Source organism: Oenanthe melanoleuca, chromosome 3 (genome assembly GCF_029582105.1).
Source record: "Oenanthe melanoleuca isolate GR-GAL-2019-014 chromosome 3, OMel1.0, whole genome shotgun sequence".
NCBI lineage: Eukaryota > Metazoa > Chordata > Aves > Passeriformes > Muscicapidae > Oenanthe > Oenanthe melanoleuca.
Genome location: NC_079336.1, coordinates 58,955,887 through 58,974,857, shown reverse-complemented (window position 1 = coordinate 58,974,857; position 18,971 = coordinate 58,955,887). Strand labels below are relative to the sequence as shown.

General features: G+C 40.6%; 2 protein-coding genes across 3 annotated transcripts in view; one reads left to right on the top strand and one right to left on the bottom strand.

Annotated features, from left to right (window-relative positions):
- Nucleotides 1-3,672: 3,672 nt before the first annotated feature.
- On the bottom strand, nucleotides 3,673-13,212 carry ADAT2 (adenosine deaminase tRNA specific 2). The gene is made up of 6 exons (XM_056486408.1): nucleotides 13,115-13,212; nucleotides 12,886-12,990; nucleotides 7,420-7,570; nucleotides 6,776-6,882; nucleotides 5,019-5,091; nucleotides 3,673-4,903 (listed from the first exon to the last, which is right to left on the bottom strand). The coding sequence occupies exons 1-6, from the start codon at nucleotides 13,169-13,171 to the stop codon at nucleotides 4,863-4,865; spliced, it is 534 nt and encodes a 177-aa protein (XP_056342383.1). The 5' UTR covers nucleotides 13,172-13,212; the 3' UTR covers nucleotides 3,673-4,862.
- Nucleotides 13,212-18,971, top strand: part of PEX3 (peroxisomal biogenesis factor 3) — a 20,578-nt gene continuing 14,818 nt past the window's right edge. Inside the window, exon 1 of one of the 2 annotated variants that reach the window (XM_056486406.1) lies at nucleotides 13,212-13,358. In XM_056486406.1, coding sequence (XP_056342381.1) covers nucleotides 13,286-13,358 — 73 coding nt within the window. In that variant the 5' untranslated portion in view covers nucleotides 13,212-13,285. Of the gene's footprint in view, nucleotides 13,359-14,744; nucleotides 14,818-18,971 lie in introns of those variants that run through there. The other variant, XM_056486407.1, reaches the window with a different exon arrangement.

The following is an 18,971-nucleotide window of genomic DNA, read 5'->3' as shown; positions in this document are numbered from 1 at the left end:
TTGGCTTAATAGGATATGTTGCCCCTCCCTACAAACCTTGTTTCTCTTGTGCAATGTGGCTGCACAGATAATGGCTCTTGTTTATGTCCTCCCAAACTAATGTGGCTGTGATAGCTACCTCTTAAGGCTTGAAAGGAGAAAGTAGGAATTGAGTTAAATTTAAAAGCATTAATTTTTACTGCACTGCTTCCTTGCGTGCAGAGAAAGCTCCCAGGAGCAGAGAATTGCCACAGCAAACCTTGCCCCATAGGTAAATGTGAAATGCTGACACCAGAAAAATCAGTGTCCCTCCAATAACATTACAATCTCAGTCATAATTTCAGAAGCTGTCTCTGCTTTATCCAGCAAGACAGCACACACAAGCACCACAGCAACTGAGGACAGTGGATCACTGCTCAGGCAGAAATCAAAGATGAGCTCAAGTTTCTGCCCCTGGCAGAGCCCTTCATTTTATTTTACCCCCCCCCCCTCCCCCCCCCCGCCCCCTGTTTCTTTTTTTAAAGTCACTTAGATTTTTAAAAGACAAAAGGAAGGCACTATGTGAAAACATCACTATGGAAACATCACAGGCTCACTTGTACTTGCCTGCCAAGCAACTACCTAACTGAAGTTTTACATCCTATTGGATCACTGTTGGCCATCTGCTCTCCTTCAAACTTCTCTGAATTCCATATTTTCCTGAAAAGTTCATTTTTAGAAAGGAGGGAGGAGGAGGCAAAGGGAGAATCCAGTATTCTTGGCTAGTGCAGAGCTATTGTGAAAAAGGAAGATAAACTCACTTTGGAGCAGCCTCTTAAAAAGACAAAGAGCTGTGTTTTGTGAAGTAATTTCATAGAAAATACCTTGTTTCTAGATGTACTTTAATGATAAGAGTATATATTGGCAGCCACAAGGCAAAAGACACAAACAGCTGCTTCTAGTACTCTTGCACTAATTGTCGTCCTCTCCCTTTCTCTCATTTAGCCTCAAATGCATTTTCTTCTAAAATGTAACAGTTACTGCCTACACTGGAGTTGTTGGCTGCAGGCTCCACAGCCTTGCTCCAAATAAAACACAGAAATAGATTTCCTGCCAAGCACCGAGGAAGTTTGAAGACTTTACTTTTTAAAAATATAATCTTTTTATCAGTGCCCTAAGCCTGCCAAAGGTAATTATGGGCCATGGCGCATTTACATTAATGCATAGGACCTACAGACATTTCAAAAGCTTAATGGAGAAACTCCATAAGTGCACGTATCGAAAAACAAATTAATTAAATTAAACTGTCATGTAAAGATATCACTTAATTTTGCAGAGCGGAAGGCACTCTTAATGGGAATGGAATGGATCAGTGAGCATTTCAAAACCCAAAGCTATAATTTAAATTCAGGCTCTCCTCTAGTGTGCAAGTCACAAGACATATTTATTATAGCCTTGGATTGTCAATTGTAATCGGTTTAGCAGAGACAAAGCCGCATTGTTTTGCTTCCTGCTCTCCTAGCTGGTTCAATATATTTTGATGTCAGACTATTGACAAGCAAACCAAAGGCTGAAATAAAATCATGTTTACCTGTGATGAACTGGCAAAAATGCAGTCCAAGGCAAATGTAACCCTGAAGCATAAATGCTTATTTATCAAGCAGCATGGGGAAAATGGTGAAGCATTTAAACTTCTTTAAATAAACCAGATGAATATATTTACTGCTGCTCTGGAGGCCTGCTATGTGGCAACCTAGAAACAAATAGATAAAAATAAGTAAAGGCACTGTGAAAATGAATAGCACCATTTATAAGCTGCTGCTCTTGTGTTTTCCAGGTGTCAGTAACAATTAAAGTTGTTGCTCTTGACACTCCTCTAAAGCTAGAGCCTGACAGCAAGTCCCCAGCAAACAGACAGCAATACTTCTTCCAGGACGTGCAGCCCAGTTTGCTGCAGGATTTCACCTGGTAGCAGCAGTCCCAAACCAAGCCTATGTTTCTGCAGCCATGAGCAAGCATCTTTTCATTGAATAAGCCTCCAGGAATGGTTTGCATCTTTTTCTAACATTCTATCTGTATTCTCTAATTCTCTTTCTTGTTAAGTTCACTTTCTGATACAGAGCACTGAAACCAGTCAGTTCATCAGGTTATAATTGTCATGGCTCCCTCTTGCCTTTTTTCAGCCCTTGCATTGAGTTTGGTCACTGAGAGGTTTCTGAGCCTGAACTTAGAACCTTCTACCCAGGATCTCTGTAATTTCTTGTGGATCCCTCAGGTTTGCAAATCTGACTCTAAAAAATGCTGACAAGCTCAAAACTCACGGTTAGGAAGAGCTGTGGCACAGCAGACTAGGACACCTGCTTGAGGCACAGCTCTGAGGGCAGTGGCACAGCACCAGCCTCCGGGGCTCCTGCCATTTGCGGGGAGGGAGGAGAGCTCTGCTTGTGGGGAGCAAGGAGGGGCCAGCTGCATGGCTCTGAGGAGTGGCTTGTGTTCACACAGGAGTGGATTTGTTTATTTTATAAAATTATCTGCGTACCTGCATTTGTTCTTACTTGGTACATAGCAGGATGTTCAGGTGAACAGGTTGCATTTTTGCTTCCAGCGTAATCCTTCCGCAGTTTGTTCCCCAAACTAATCATTATGCTAAAAAACCCCAAACCCAACCAACCAACCAAAAGAGCCAAAAGAAACCCCTCCCCCATCCAAATTCTCCTCAATACTAGACCATTGTTCTTTTGCTTACACATTACAGTAAACAGAAGTATCTTTTATAACCTTTCTGACATAAAATGACAGTTTTTATTGTGCTACACTATTTTTCTTCCATGCTTCTGTTTCAAGATGCACATTATCAGCCTTGATCACTCTCAAGAGAAATTATTATTTTTCTCACCCTCTTCAGTCTTTTTTGGCTTTGCACAAGACTTGAACTGTTTACTAAGTGACAGGTTACCACTGACAAAAAAGTTCTGTTCCAATTTAAGGGTTGAAAAATAGGACAAAGCTTTTAAAATGTGTTTTGTCCTACTACCAGTAATCATTCTACTTATTTACATGGCTCCTACTGTCATACATGTTCCAATAACATCCTTCTTTGAAAGAAGGCACTGTGAAAGGAAAGTGTCCATAGCCCCTCTGAAAAAGAGAAGATGTTGAGAGAATTAGGTCCTGGTTCAAAACAGTATGAAGGCTCCAATTCCTATTGCCACTGATGTCAGCGACAAGCCAGATGTCTGATGTCTTTAATTTGGACTTCAGTGATTTCTTCAAGGTATAAGAAAATTATGGTCCAGCTAAGATGTGAATGTATCTGTAGAGATAAATTGCCATCTTCTATCACCAGCCAAATACCATAACCACAGGCATGCCTGTTTCTTTCCAATAAAGCCATCCCAGTCATTAAAAATGGTCTTTTCCTAAATAGCTTTTCCAGCTTAGCTGTCTGGTTCAGAAGCCCTTGGAGCTGTGAAGCAGATTAAATCTATAAACACAGTCGTAACTTTTGTTTATGGAATGGGAAAGACTCAAAGAGGCTCTAAGTAATGGTCAGGAGAACAGGGTAGGCAACTGACATCAGTTAAAGGGCTTAAGTCAAAGAAATATTATTTCCAAACTCTGAAAGTAGCTATTATGGTAAAAATGCTTCTTTCTCATGTCACTTTGTAAGCATTACGTAAATACATAAAATACAAATTCTAAGTTATTAAGAGCAATGGTCACAAAGTAATGCTTTTAATATTCTTTTAAAAAACAGTTTTGAAAATATTTATTTGAAATATCTAAAAATTTTAAATGTATTCAGATTTTATAGTTAAAAAACTTTGAACACACTTCTACACAAAGTAAAAAAAAGCTATGGCATTTCTCAAATTTCTGAATAACAGACAAATAAATGCAAACAATTTCATCCTTCATGTAAGTATCCACTAAGAGGTATACAATCAAGATTGAACTGTACTTGTATTCTTAATTCATTAGTGGAACTTGAAGGCCCTCTTCTGGATTATAAATTACTGCATGGCCAAGCAAAGTACACGGAAATGACAAAGCCAACCAACACTATGAAAAGATAAATACCTTAAATATATTTTATTCATGTTATTACCAACTTAATTTCCTGGTTTTTACTTGCATCTGCCTATCTTGGTTACTATAATTTAGGAGCTGAGAACTCCTTAGTGGATTCTTATAAAGAAAGTATTTCTTACACTGATACAAGAGGAGTGGACTGAGCTGTGAAGAGTTTCTCCACAACTTTGTATGGTGCTGTGCAGCCAAGTGATATCTGCTTATCCTTATTAAGCAACAGCACACACAAACAGACATGTGATTGTGTGTACGTCCCTGTCTACACAGGTATGTGGCTTTCAGAAATTACCTCTGAAAATCTGGCTTGTGCTAAGGTAGGGAAAAATGAGGAAACATTTGCAATGGTCCTAAGTCTTCAAAGACTGTACAATTCCTTTATATGCCTTTTGAATAAATATACACACACAGACTGTAAAGGACTTAAAATGCAACCTTCCAAGAGAGTTACTTGCTTGCCTAAGCAAACATTTGCTACTGAAAAGCAAGATGCTTCTCCACATACAGAAGGAAAAAATATTCTAGAATGTGCTGTACAAAAGCACCATTTTAATGGATCTGTTTGTAAACAAGTGGACTTGAACCATCAATTTCCCTCTTTCTAAAGACAGCCATTTACTCTTTTTTTTTGCTATGATAACAAGAAATCATAAATACAGAAACACAGAAACAGTTACTAAGTATTCCATTAGTAAAAACTCTGTACATAATATTAAACATAGCTTGATTGAACTGCACATTTTAAAAAAGCAGCATGGTGAAGAAACCTTCACATATAATGTTTTGGTAAGTTTCTGTGTCCCACCAGCGTAGGGCTACTGACGACGATCCTTCTTCCGTACTTTTGATTTTGGTGCTGCCAAGAGACAGGAAAGGAGAAGAATCATCAGAAGTGAATTACAGTAATTCCAGAGGCAACATTCTTTTAAATGAGGTTGGGATCAAAATGGATGCATTAATTTAAAACCTACCATTGGGATTTTCTTGTCTGTAGAAAGCTTTTAACAATTCCACTGCTTCTTCAGCACGATAGCCAGAAGAGCACTGTTCAAATTAGAATGATGTTAGCAAACACATCTGAATATAACGTATTCCATGCTTCACAAAATTGCCTTCAGTACAGAAAAATTTTAAATTTACTGTTAACTTAGGGGTCAAAAAAATCTCATTTTCAGGCTTAATAGTTTAATACATAATACATTTGAAAACCATGTTGAAGCTTAGAAGAGTAATTTCCCTAATAACTTAATAATAGGCAAAATAAACTTTCTTAGTAAATTATGTGAATTTTTTATGTGATCTACAATTTCTTTCTTATTAATATGTTTCCAACCTCCCATACTCCTCAAGCACTTGGAAACATAAGAGACATATACCTAGGTATTTGCAGATAACATTCCTAACAGAAAACACTCATCCACATATCTACTTCTATCAGTCACCTTTCAGATCTTTTTGGTCCTTCTAAAATACTTTTCCAGGCCATGAAGACTAGTGACAAAGCATTCAAATGTCACTCACACTAAATAAATCTTCATCCATACTAGAAAATAAGTAGTTGCTCCTATACATTCCACTGAAGTTGCCTACAGAAACAAAGGATTCCTAGTATCAAGAACTTTCTCCTTTCTCTCTTCTGAATGTATAAAAAAATGTAATATCACATGCCAGTGTTAGCAAATGAACACTCTTCCAAGTACTGACTACACCAATTACTTCAGATGTTAGTCTCACTGACACACTGACAGAAAGATGCCTAATATGTTTACACTGGAGTGCCAAACAGTATTGTCTTGCTGACTGAAATTCTTTGAGCCTTGAGCTTCTGGTGCTTATTTACAATGCTGAAATACATTACTTGTTTTTTTACATTCATTAAATCATTTGCATGAAATGTGGAAAAGAACTACAGAAATCAGTATCACTGTGTAAGGCAAGATCACAAACTGTGAATAATGCAATAAATAAAATGGTATAAATACTCTCTACACGTATGTATGTGTACATAGCTAGTATCATGCTGTAAAGTACCTAGATTTATTTATCTTATTTATTTTACCTCCACTGAATGCTTGTCCAGCCTTTCTCCCACGACAAAAAAATGCCTAAATCATCCCAGACACTGTTCAGTGTTTCAGTAGCCCTACTATGCAGAAAGTTTCTTGATACCGAAACTGAATTTCCTCTGCTACTGTTGCACTTCAAATTTTTGGGGGATTTGAACTACATGAAGTCTAAGCTAATACATTTTACCTCATAAACACACAGACTGAAAACAAAAATACAATTATTTCCAGTGGCTCAGCTAAAACTCAGTAATTTCCTAAGTTGCTGTTACTTGATCTTTATTGATTATGTGTTTGTACATTCTGCAGCTTAAAATAATTTCCCTCATCTCTTCCTGCAGCATATACTTACTGTTCTAAGTATTACACATATTTTAGATATATTGAATTCTTATCTTGTTCCACAAGCGTAATTCTTTCCCTTACCCTTTGATACATCCTTTAAAATAATTTAAGACCTTCACCAGAGTTTTCCTCAGTTTTCTCTTCTTTAAGGCCCTAATTTTGTTTTACATTATTTTTCTATTAAGCCAAGTTTACTTGACTTACAACATCTTCTATCTGTGTCCTCTTAAAGTGATGCATAACATTCTCAAAGCCTGGTAACGAAGCCAGGCACAGTACCCTAGCTGGGAAACAAAGGGAAATATTTTACAGCCTACTTCAAATGGGTCTCCTGAGTCCACCATAGCATCAGACGAGATGCTCAAAACGGAGCCACAGCCTCCAAATCGCTCATTTCGACAGCCATACACGACCCGTGGAATTTATGGGAGTCAGTCAAGGTATTAAGTGAAAAACAAGCAGGAAGCACAACAGCATCTAGGCAGTCATCAAATTTCCTAAAATGTGCTTGTACTCTTCAAACTAAATTAGTCTGAGCTACAATTCCTCCTTCATAAAATCAGAACTTACTTTTGAATGATGTAAGATGTATTACTGAAGATGCACATCCAGCCTTTTTCAGAAAAGGGGAAGTATGAATCCCCATAGCAGGAGCATATAAAGACATGGTTTACTGATTGATACAACATTCAAAACTGAACACTGCACTGCACTTAGCCCATTTTACATGCTAACCAATATCTCTAAAATATATTTTTAATCTCTAGCAGTTGTTTGTCATAGCTGCACCATCTCTTTTTCACTCTTGAGTCTCTTGCTATTCACCATGGAGGTGGGTGCAGACCCTCAAACCTCCCCTCATGGCTTTCCCTGACTCTTTTAAGCCTTTCTTTGTGGGCTCAGTGCCAAAGGAGGAATGGTTTGACAGAGTTTCTCAGTGTGAGTCAGCATGAAAGGATACTCATCAAGCGCAGGGCAGCTGCACACATGATACAGGGCTCTACAGTTACATACAACACCAGCTGTGGAAACACTTCCCTATAATCCCTCTGGTGTTGCTTGCACCAGTCAAGGACCTGGTCGATTGCCACCATTTCTGCATGTCGAGTAGCCTAGAAGATAAAAACAAGTATTTTCTTAAAAGTTTGCATTTATTCACTTTTTTTGGGTTATAGAAGTAATGTAATGCTCTTTGCTGGTTCAAGTTGCAAAAGAAATTTCACACCACCCAGACTGCAGAAAAAATACTCAACTCAACCCCAACCCTTTGTATGTAGCACACAAGATCTACAAATGCCAGGTTTTTCTACTTTTTCTAGGCAGAGGAGCATGCTCAGAAGTTCTCCTCTCTCAGTCATGCCAGCACAGTGAGGCAAGACATCAAAGCTCTACTTGAGGCTTAAGGGACATACAAAGTGCACTGGCACAACGGATGTAGCCCACAGCCCAGTCTACTTCCAAACACAAGAATACAGGCTGGATTACTTGCTCTGGAAATATTAATAAGGTGCTCCTTGCTGGTACCTTTTCCTCCCTCTGACAATATTACTGTGCTCATAAGGAATGAATACACTGTGAACATGCAACAATTTCAGTATGTTTCTGCAACTGCCTGATGTGCTCTGTGCACATAACATTCTCAGTTTGCCTCAGGTTTAATGCTGCATGTGGGTACATACATGTACAATAAGTCCCTCAAGTAATAGGCAGGGATTTCAGCATAGGACTGATTACAAAAACACAAAGGATTGTTAATTTCTCTTTTTTTTAATGCACGATAAGAGAATGATCAGTATCTCAATATCTATGGCACAAAAATCAAAACAGTTATGTCCTGGTAAAATGTCTGCAGCCAGACACTGTATTATGCCAATGAAATATCACAGCAAAAATTTCAGGAAGTACTAGCTAGAGCCTGATGCTTATCTGAGTTAAGACTATTAGTATTTTCCTTCTTCTTCTATCTATTCTGAAAAAAAAAGGACGTTTTTGACACAAGAGTAAGACTTAATCAATCCAGATTATATTTGCACCTCTGTTTTGCATGTCCTTACATGACCCTTGATAGGTCTATCTGTGGTGATAGCAAGAGATGCTCTACAATACATGGCAAAGGACTTATAACTTGCTGCTATGTTTAACACCGTTTGAAAACATTTTAAAACAACTCCTAGAAAAGCCATGCAGCTGCAGGTCCTACCAGCTTCTGCAGAAATAGAAGACAGCTACACAAATAAGATTACACCAATACAGAACATAACTACACACCAGTGTACCCATATCTTAAATCTTATGCACTGTTTTGGTTATCTCATGTCTTGAAGACACAGGAATATCAGGACAAATTCACCTCAGGGTGGGAAAGGATTATCCAAGTTACAGAACAGTCTCCATTTAGAGGCTAATTAGTCTGTGGTTCTTAACAGATGCAGTCATTAGTTTTCCAAGTTGAGAGGCCTGCAGTAGAGATTTTTAAAGTAATCAAGAAAAATGTGGAAAAATCACAGTTGTAACTGTGATTTATTATTTCTCATAACAAGTGAGCACCCAATGAAATTATCAGACAGCAGATATAAAACAAAAAAAGGAAGTACACTTTCACAAATCACATAATTATATTGTGAAACTCATTGCCACAGGATGCTATGGAAGCCAAAAACATAAATTAGTTCAAAAAAAGGTTTAGACAAATTCATGGGGAATATGTGCACAGACAGGTATCAGAACAATGATCCAGATATAGTCTTGAGCTCTGGAAGTCCCTAAGGTATTCACTTTTAGAAGTGGAAAGGATGTGCAAGGGGAAGATTTATGCTACTGCATTCTTGCTTCTTGAGTTCCCTGCTTAAGCACCTGTTGAAGGTCCTTCTTAAAGACAAGATATAAGGGAAAAACTGACCTTCTAGGTCTATCTTAAGATTTTGTTTTGTATTAAGCTATGACTAGATAGCCTTTTTTTGACTTGCTGTGTATAAAATAACATACAAGAGGGATGATTTTAATTTTGAATCACTGACTCAATCCATGAGCTTAATTTGCCAAGTATTACACACTATTTTAAAGCCAAGAAAGCAAAAGCAGTTTAACAGTAGCAAGAGAAAATGAGAATTGTTACAGTGGCAAAGGGCTTACCAAGGAAAAAAAACTGACTCAGTGTGCCCCAAACTGTGGCAAATGTTTCACAGACAGGATAAAGACATCACCACTGCCCAAAAAGCTTACTTTCTAAGTTTAAGACCATATATATAACAAGTGAGACTCAAGGGGGCCAAAGCTCAAATTTCTGCGTTATCTTGTGGCTTCACTACACAAACAATACTTGATTTTCAATTATCCTGTACTGTGCCTGCAAGATACTTGCTACAATGACCCAACAGGACAGAACAAAGAGGAGATGACCCTGTACATCAATAAATTACCTAAGACAGAGAGCATTTTACTGGGAGGTGAATGATTGCATCACATGTGGGAATAAAGATGCCAAAAAAAAATATTTCTAGATGGGGGAGGGTCACATATGCTGTAAGGGAGAAAATTTTCAGGTTGGTCTGAGGCAAGATTGTGAACAAGCAAGTGTGGGAGCTGCCAGAGGGAACACAGCACTGGCACAAGCTTGGGAATGAATCTAAGGCTGTCTAAACCCAGTGTCTTACACAGACATTTGCTGCACTGTTGCCCAATGACAACAAGCAGTATCATGCCTAACTATTTAGAAATGCTGATGCCACAGCCATGCTTCTAAAAAAATAAAATAAACCAAACACAGCTGCACACAAACTCCCTTCTTCCAAAAGCAACTTCTCCCAGAAGAATGCAATGATTAGTAATTTTGCAAATAACTTCCACAGAGTAAGCAGCAGTATTTCTGACATTTATGTGTTCTACATGGACATGGCAGGCCAAAAAAAAAAGGGTTCATGGTGACAGGAGAGAGCCTGAAAACACTGGAGTTTCTGGCAACTAAATCTTTTTGCCAAATGAGCAGTTTAGGAACATACTGAAAGAGGTCATAAAGAAGACACTACCTGCTCCTAACTTCAGCCCATTACATCAGAGGATGAGGGACCTGCTTAAGGAGAAAACAGAATTTATTTGACACCAGGCTTGGAGGCAAGCTGATTCCTGACCAAAGGCAGAATTGCAGGGAAGGACTGAAGATCTAACTGGATAAATGATCACTTTTTCAAAGCAGGAACAAAGTTTTAAAAAAAGTCACTATGTTATAAAGCTGCATTTTGGAGGGCAGAAAGCTGTCAATCCCACAGCAATGTTTTAATGCATCAAGGCAGAGTATAGCATGAGTGAAAGTTTCAGAGCAAACAGTCACTGTAATGAAAACCAAGAAGGATAGATGTCATACAATACTGACACCTATAGATCCAGGAGGGTCTCAATAGTAAAACAGGCATGATAACAAACCTTTGAAAGTAGTGTTACAAGGACTAGCCCTTATAAAAGGTAAATTAAACTAAATTAACCTAGTAAATTTCTTTGACAAAAGTTTTTTCTAGGCAAATGAAACACCAGTCTCTCTGGACATCTCCAGTACATCTGGCACAGCACAACCTGTGAAATTATTGTGAGTGGGGAAAACAGCCTAATGCAAGAAATGTAAGGTGAGCAAGAAAAGAAGAGACATTGCATTGACAGGTGAAATATTTGTCCAGAGGGATTTGTCCAGTGTCATTACCATAGACACTCAAAGATCATTTGGCTTAAATGTTTTCATTTGTGTCACTGGCTTTAACTGGAAAAAGCCCTACAGAAAACAGCTGATGATGTGATGTCTTTCTTATGATGAAAAACATCATGAGAAGGGACAGGGTCAGCGTGTCACTCAGGAGGTGGATGACTTTCTAAATGGGAGTAAAAGAAATTTCAAAATAACAAATGAAGAATAACAAAACAGCATAAAAGACCAAGGAAGCTCCAGTAAAGATGGGTAGACTTTCTTCCAGGGAGAATGTGAAGTACTATTGCTCTCAAACAAAGCACAAGTCCATCTGGAATAAAATACAGAGTTCTGGTTAAGTGAATTCAAGAAAAAATGAATCAAGGCTGGAATGGCTATATAAAAGAATTATTATAATGAACACAGAAAGCAAGCCTGTCTTCTGAGAGGAAATTAAACAGTTAGCTGGGGAAAAAACAAATACTGAAAAGGACTTTAAATACATCCAAGCTATGTAAAATGATGGATGATGCTGGAACAAGAACAGGGAGATATAAACAGAACATTAAAAGTTTGAAACTGGAATTCAGACATTTTTTAGCCATCTGAGGAACGATGTTCTGGATAAGTCCTTCAATATAAGGTGGGACAAGACATTAGCTTTAAAACAGACCTTGACATTTATGATGTCTGCTGGATCTGCCTCAATGGTTCAAGAGGATTGTTTTTTCTCCCCAGGATGGTCCCTAAATAATGCCAGAAATCATTAGGAAAAAACTGAAAACAATTTCTGATGTTCACATTTCATAACAAGTACTTCTTTCAAGCTTACTTTTTTTTTTTTTTTAGATTACATGGAGCAATTACATATCTGATAAAAAATTTAGAAGCACTAGGTACCCAGCATTTCCAATCACTAAAACATAAACATCTATGAAAATTGAGCCACAAAATAACCGAAACTTGAGCTTAGCAGCAATTCAAAAAATGCTTGGCTTTCAAAGATATTAACAGATTACTGTTTCCAAAATCCAGCTGATTTTTTTTTTAAATCAGGCTACTTGCATTTTAGTATGTACCTTAAGACAGCCCCGATACTAAACATGCCTGAAAGCTTCCCTGACATTTTAAAGTTGATTTTCATGTTGTTATCAATCTTGTCAGTTATGTTCTGTCAGTTTATTAACATGTAATTTCTACACAATATTAATATCTCTGGCATGATTTTCCCAAGAAGTGTCTGCTTCCTGACAGTGTTTACAATGGTGTAACATGAGATACCTAATTTCTCTGTCATCTTGCTTTCTTAAAGCTGTAATAGAATCTTCTTAATACATTACAGATTGTCCTGCAGAACAAGTTACTATAATGATTCATCTTTACTGTTAAATTTTTGAGCTTAAAAGACTCATTTTAACTTTTTGCTACGTTTTCAGATTTGAGACATCTAATATAAATTACCATTAATTAGCCATTAATTTATACAAAACTTCCAATTGTACAAAATCCCCGTTGGCATTAATGGGTCTCTCAGTACCAAATCTTATAGCTAATTCGATGGCTAAAGTTGCAACAGGTCTAAAATCTACAGAAATAGTTTTTCACTCTGGGATGTGGACAGGGCTTCACCAGGAAAGGCTGCACAGCCGTTTCCCTCGGCCCCAGGTGCTTTCGGAGGCCTTTGGGACGCAGCACGGACGGGCACGGCAGCGCAGGGCAGGGCCGCACAGCCCCGGGCCCGCCGCCTCAACTCACGTTCTTCGTCTCGTTCACCTCGTTCCTGCCCCTGCCTATCACCTCGCCGTCGTAGACCAGCAGGCAGCCCACGGGAACCTCCCCTTTCTCCAGCGCCTCTTTGGCCTGCGGGACAGACAGACAGACCGGTGAGAGGCACGGGACAGCGTCACAGCAGCGGGAGGAGCTCCCGCGGCCCCATTCCCCCCCGCTGCCCTGAGGCTCCCGAGGTCTCCCGGCCCGCACTGACCACGTCGAGCGCCTGGTCCATCCAGGCCAGCGCGGCCGCGTCCCCCGCCTCCGCCATGCCGGGCCCGCCGCTGTTTCCGGGGCACCGCGGGCGGCGCCGCCGCCGCCTCCGCCCCTTCCGCCGCCGCGGGGACCGAGGGGCGGCCGGGCCGGGCCGGGCCAGGCTCGCAGGATGCTCCGGTCGCTCTGGAGTTTCCTTAAGCGGCACAAGAAGAAATGCCTCGCCCTTGGCACCTTCCTTGGCGGTGAGTGCCCGGTGGAGGGCGGGGGCGGTGATACGCGGGGACGCGGTGCCGGCCGTGGGGCCTCCCCGCGGAGCGCTCCCGGCTCCCGCCGGCGCGGCCCCTCGGAGCTGCGCCGGGCCCGACGAGCCCCGCGCCGGGCGGGCCCTCGCTGGCTGGAGCGGCGCCGTGCCCGCCTGGGGACACCGAAGTGCTCCTGCTGCCGTGAGAGCCCAGCAGGACTTCCCCCGAGGCAGGGAGGGAATCTACGCCCCGTCCCTTAAGCCCTGAAAGGCAGGAGCTCGGGTTGCCCAGGCGCCCTGACGGCGGGTGGTCGCGTTACTTTGAAACAAGGTTGAAGCGCGCAAAGCGCGGGTGGCACTTGTGTTGGGTTTGGGATGGAGGCTGGAAATACCCACTTTCATATATGGCTTGTGCGTTGAGGTGAATTGTCAAATATCACAAGTATCAGTTAGGTTGGAAAAAAGATCATGGAGTCCAGCCTATGACCGAACACCACCTTGTCAACTAGACCATGGCAATAATTGCCACATCTAGTCTTTCCTTAAGCACCTCCAGGGACGGCGACTCCACCACCTCCCTGGGCAGCCCATTCAATGTCTAATCACCCGTTTTGTGAAATAATTCCTCCTAATGTCATACCTGAATCTCCCCTGGCACGCATTAAGACTATGTGCTCTTGTTCTGTCACTTGTTACCTGGGAGAAGAGACCGACCCCACCTGGCTACAACCTCCTTTCAGGTATTTGTAGACAGTGATTAGGCTCCCCCTCAGCCTCCTTTTCTCTGGGCTAAACCCCCCCAGCAACCTCAGCCAGCCACTCTTTACAGGACATGTGCTCCAGAGCCTTCACCAGCTTTGTTGCCCTTCTCTTAACAAATACAGATTAGTTGCAGGCACAAAACTTTCACAGAGAGGATTGCATTCAAGCACTTTCTCCCTTAAGGCTCTTGTTGAAACCTGTAGGGTGGTTATGGTCTAGTAAGCTCCACCTTCCCTTGAAGTTGTTATTGGGTTGTTTTTGGTTGGAAATGGATTTAAAAGTGCACATTGGATCTGTGTCTCTGTTGCACAATGAAGTGCAACTGGAGATAGGATACTCCTCAAAAGGCACAGCTGTATCTTTGGGCACTCAGTCGTCAAATGTACTTATATCCAGTGTAAATGACACAGAACTGGACAGCCTGACTGGAAGCCAGTCAGTTGAATGTTCTGAGGGCTACAGGGCTTTTTAAGTATATTTTGTCATATATTCAGATGAAGTCCCCTGTGAAGGTGAATTGTATTTACTTCTGGTTTGCCTTGGTTCTTGTGTAGTCTGCATTCTTTCAACATTAATTCCTTTTGTGGTTTTCCAGAGAGTGCCAATTAATCCGTGATAATAGGCTGGGTGATGGTGACTGCAGTACTGGTCAGACTGCTTCTCCTGTTCACCCCCTCACCTGCAGGCTTTGTGGCTCTGTGAGTGCAGCACAGTCATGTTTACCACCACACTTGCAGCCCACCATGTTAAGTAAACAGATTTACACTCCAGGCTGTCACCTGGAAGATGTTCTCCCTCCCCTTCAACTGTCTGTGTTGGGTGGACAAATGGGAATAATAAAAAATCACTTCTCCTGGTTTCAGTGAGTAAACATGAATCAATTCCCAAGTGAGAAAGCAGATATCTGGGAACTTGAGTCTCTCATAGCCTGGAATCTTAAATTCCTCATGTATAAACAGCCTTCTGCCAGCCTGCAAACCAACCTAACATAACTGAGTTTGCAGTTTTTTCCTTATGGTTGGTATTGTTTATATACAGCTCAGTGTCACATTAAAATGCTACTGACTGAATGAAAGGTGCTTAAAATAATAATTATAGAGTAAAATAATGTCATTTAAGGAATTACCAAAAAAAAAAAAAAAAAAAAAAAGCCCAAAACAAAAAAAATCCCAAGATGCTCTTCCTGTAATAAGCATTTCAACTTCTGACTGAAAAATATTAAACTATGCTATCATTTTCTGCAGCATGGATCAATTATCTATTTCTCCAGGCCATGTAGAGAATCGCTTTTTATGTGTTTGAGACTGAAGTAAATCCAGGCTTCCACAAGCAGGTGAACATCATTAGCTGCCACCAGTGGCAACTTTGCACCGTGGTATTTTAAGGGAGGCAGGGAGATGGAGTGAATTACTGCAGAGTGCTGCTTTGTTTCTGTTCAGCAGCTGAACCTTGAGTGCTTTGGTCATCTACATAGTTATGGATCAGACCTTAAAAAAACTCCATGAGCTATGGTAATGCCAGCACCAGTGAATCAGAACTCTGAGATCCATGGTGGACTCTCCAGAAAATAATGCCAAATCTTGAAAGATGGAATGGAACTTTATGCACTGCTTTTAAATGAAGATGGAATATTTTGAAGTGACTGAATGATTTAAGGAAAGCATCCAAATCTGCTGATTTAATAGCAGAGCCTGGAATCTACATTTCTGTGGCATTTTTTTTAAGAGCTGCGGGTGCATTTTCCAGGAAGGAGGGTATAACAAGGAAAATGGGACATCACAAGATTTAGTGATTTTAAATCCTTCACTGGCACATGATCAGAGATTATCGTGGATATTTTATGATTAATTGGACAGTACAGAAGAGTTTCTACCTTATTACTAATACAATATTGTATCAGTGTTGTGTTACTGCATTACTGCATCAAAATCAGAGTTGGTTAGTAACTTTTCCTCTCTTTACTGAAGTGAATTCCATGTGTGTTATCAGTGGCTGTCATTCTTTGTGAATTTCTCTCAGTCTCAGCACTACAACAGATTTTACTGCTTGTAAAGATACAAATCTCAATAAATAAGAGCTCAAATTGGGGGGAAAAGCAACTGAAAAATATGTGCAACTTCCTCTTAACCACAGAGGGGGGTTGAGAAGGCTTCACCCTAGCAAAGAATCTGTACAAACCCTTTCTTTATAAGTTGTGTCTTTAACAGTATAAAATATGTTGCATACTGAAAAGTCTTAAATCTTTTCTAGCAAGCAAAATCTAGTGGTCGGGGATCAAACTCACTAGAAATATGGAAAGTAGAGAGAGAGAGCATGATGGAGCTTCAAGGACACATTAGGTTCACATGTTTATTGGATAGTTTGGTTAAAGTAGTTTTTTTCTCAGTGCTCAGCATTCAAGGTAGATTTCAGTAGATATTACAAAATTATTCACTGTTGAAATTCTGTTGCTGCTGTGGAAGAACAAGCTCAGGGTGTGTCTGCAGTGTATGGTTCTGATTTCAGTTGTGCATTAATTATTGCTTAATTTCATCTGTTGCGACCTTTGGCTTGCAGAAAAAGCATTTCAGCTCAGAAATCTCTCTGCTTAGCAGAGAAAGTTGGCTTGGTTTGTGAGTAAGCACAGGGACATTAAATATATTCTGGTGGGACTCGGTGTTACCAAGAGAATAAGGCTTTAGTACCTGCATGTTTTAAAGATGGTTTTCAACCATAACAGAACAATTGTGTGTCCCTTAATGCATGGCTTGCTTGAACGTAAGGACAAACCACAACTTACAGAGCTGCTTGTGTCCTGGAAGGATGCAGGCTTCTGTGTGTCAGCACAAATTCTACATAATAAAATTCTTATAACTGAAACTTACTTTTTTTTTTTCCTATGTATGGCACTGAGGGCAAAGGTTACTTAGGGTTGTAAAAGAGGTTTCCTGAAAACTTGATGCCTCCTAATTAGCTATCCCATTCTTCTGCTCAGCCCTCCATTCCACCTGTGAGGAAAGGAAAGGGCTGAGGGAGAGGGAAGCCATAACTTATGTGATGTGAGAAATACTCTACCTCTCGGAGGCTACCAGAGTGAGCATGTAAGAGCCTGCAGACTTTGCAAACTTCTTGCATTACTTACATCTAGGTGGGAAGAGACTATACAGTGCTACAGCCAAAGGGGGATATGGAGACAAGTTAGAGCATATTTATCTCAAATCAAAGTGTTGCTTCCACAGGATGAGGTGCTGTGGACCCCAGGGTGCTGCCAGCTGGTAACTAAAGCACCACAGAGCCACTCACACCTACACACACACCCTTCTCTGGTGGGATGAGAGAGAGAATCAGGACTGACCAATGCCCAGCAGCCCCTGAACAGCTCCCCCTTCCCCTTGTATTCACCCCTAATTTTACTGCTGAGATGGCATCTATGGTGTGGCACGTCCCTTTGATCTCCTGGAACCAGCTGTCCTGGCTGTATCTCCTCCCAGCTCCTTGTGACCCCCAGCCTCCTTGCTGGTGGGGTGCTGTGATAGGCAGAAAAGGCCTTGACTTTGTGCAAGCCCTGCTCAGCAATTACAAAAACATCTCCATTACCAACACTCTTCCCAGCTACTACGAAGCAACTTAACTCTATCTCAGCCAAATCCAGCACAAACAGCCAGTACTGTAAGTAAATATGTTTCACTTTCGAGATCAGTTGTAAGACTGTATGAATTGTAGTTTGAGATCCTTACTGAGGTTCCTGTTCTTGAAGGATCTGACATCAGGTGGTGATGTTTTTATCACTCATCTATTTATCAACCCTCCAAATCAGGTGTTTTGGGTTATAGTATCTTCTATAGTTCACATTTTGATGAAGATAGAAAAAAGTTTCCATGGGAATTAGCTCCTTGACAGCCTCACTATTTCTGAATTTTCTTAATTCCTGGTTTTGTGTGAAACATCTAGGAAGATTCAGCATGAAGTTCGATCTATAGAACAGTTTAGCTAATAAGACAGGAGTAAATCTTGCTGCTGCAGCTTTTTGCAACCTTCTGTCCCACACTAAGCAGTAAAACTAAATTACATTAGTTATTATAAAAAGTTGATATTGGCTTTGCATGTTTATAACAAATGACTTTCAAAATGTTAGCTTAGTTTTTTACAGGTTTGTTAGCTGACTTGACATGGCAGTTTTTGGATGTAGCTTTCTCTCCTGCTTCCAACTCCATGTGATGGTTTTGTGGGATGTATCCATTATGAATTTCTGAGAAGTTTGTATTATTGTCAAGTCCTCTGAATTAATGCAACATATTAGTATAGATACATATGGTTGTCCCAAAGAAAAATGTGAACACCCTGCAAGCCAACCACCCAGCTGGCAGCTCCTTGAAATGTCTTGTAAGCCAGAGACTTGCAGAGGCTCCACTGCTGTTCTCAGGAATGAGTGCAGTGGGCAGAAGTTCATTGTCACAGTGAGACTTGAGTTTCAAAAGTGCTGTGTCCTCCAGGTGATTTAGATGCACTTATGAGCCGTGCAGTTGGTAACAGAGAGAGAATGCTCTGGCAACCAAACCTGAAGCTTACTGTTGTTTGCTGGGCTTGCTTAAGGTGGGTGGGTGGGTAGTGCAGCTTTTACTTTGGTTAACTTCTAATGCATCACATTCCAGAGAAGAGGATAATCCTGGATTAAGCGTCATCTGTGGGTCAAAGTCATACTTCAGTTCAGGGAAGGGAGGGAGAAAGGAGACTTAGTAGCTGGTGTTGCTTTGTTTTAGGTAAGTGTTTTTTTCTGGAGACTGCTTGTTAAACCTGGATGACAGCTATTGCAACTTTGTACCCTCACAGGCCACAGCAGCTCGTAGTACAGAGTGGGCACACAGCCTTAACC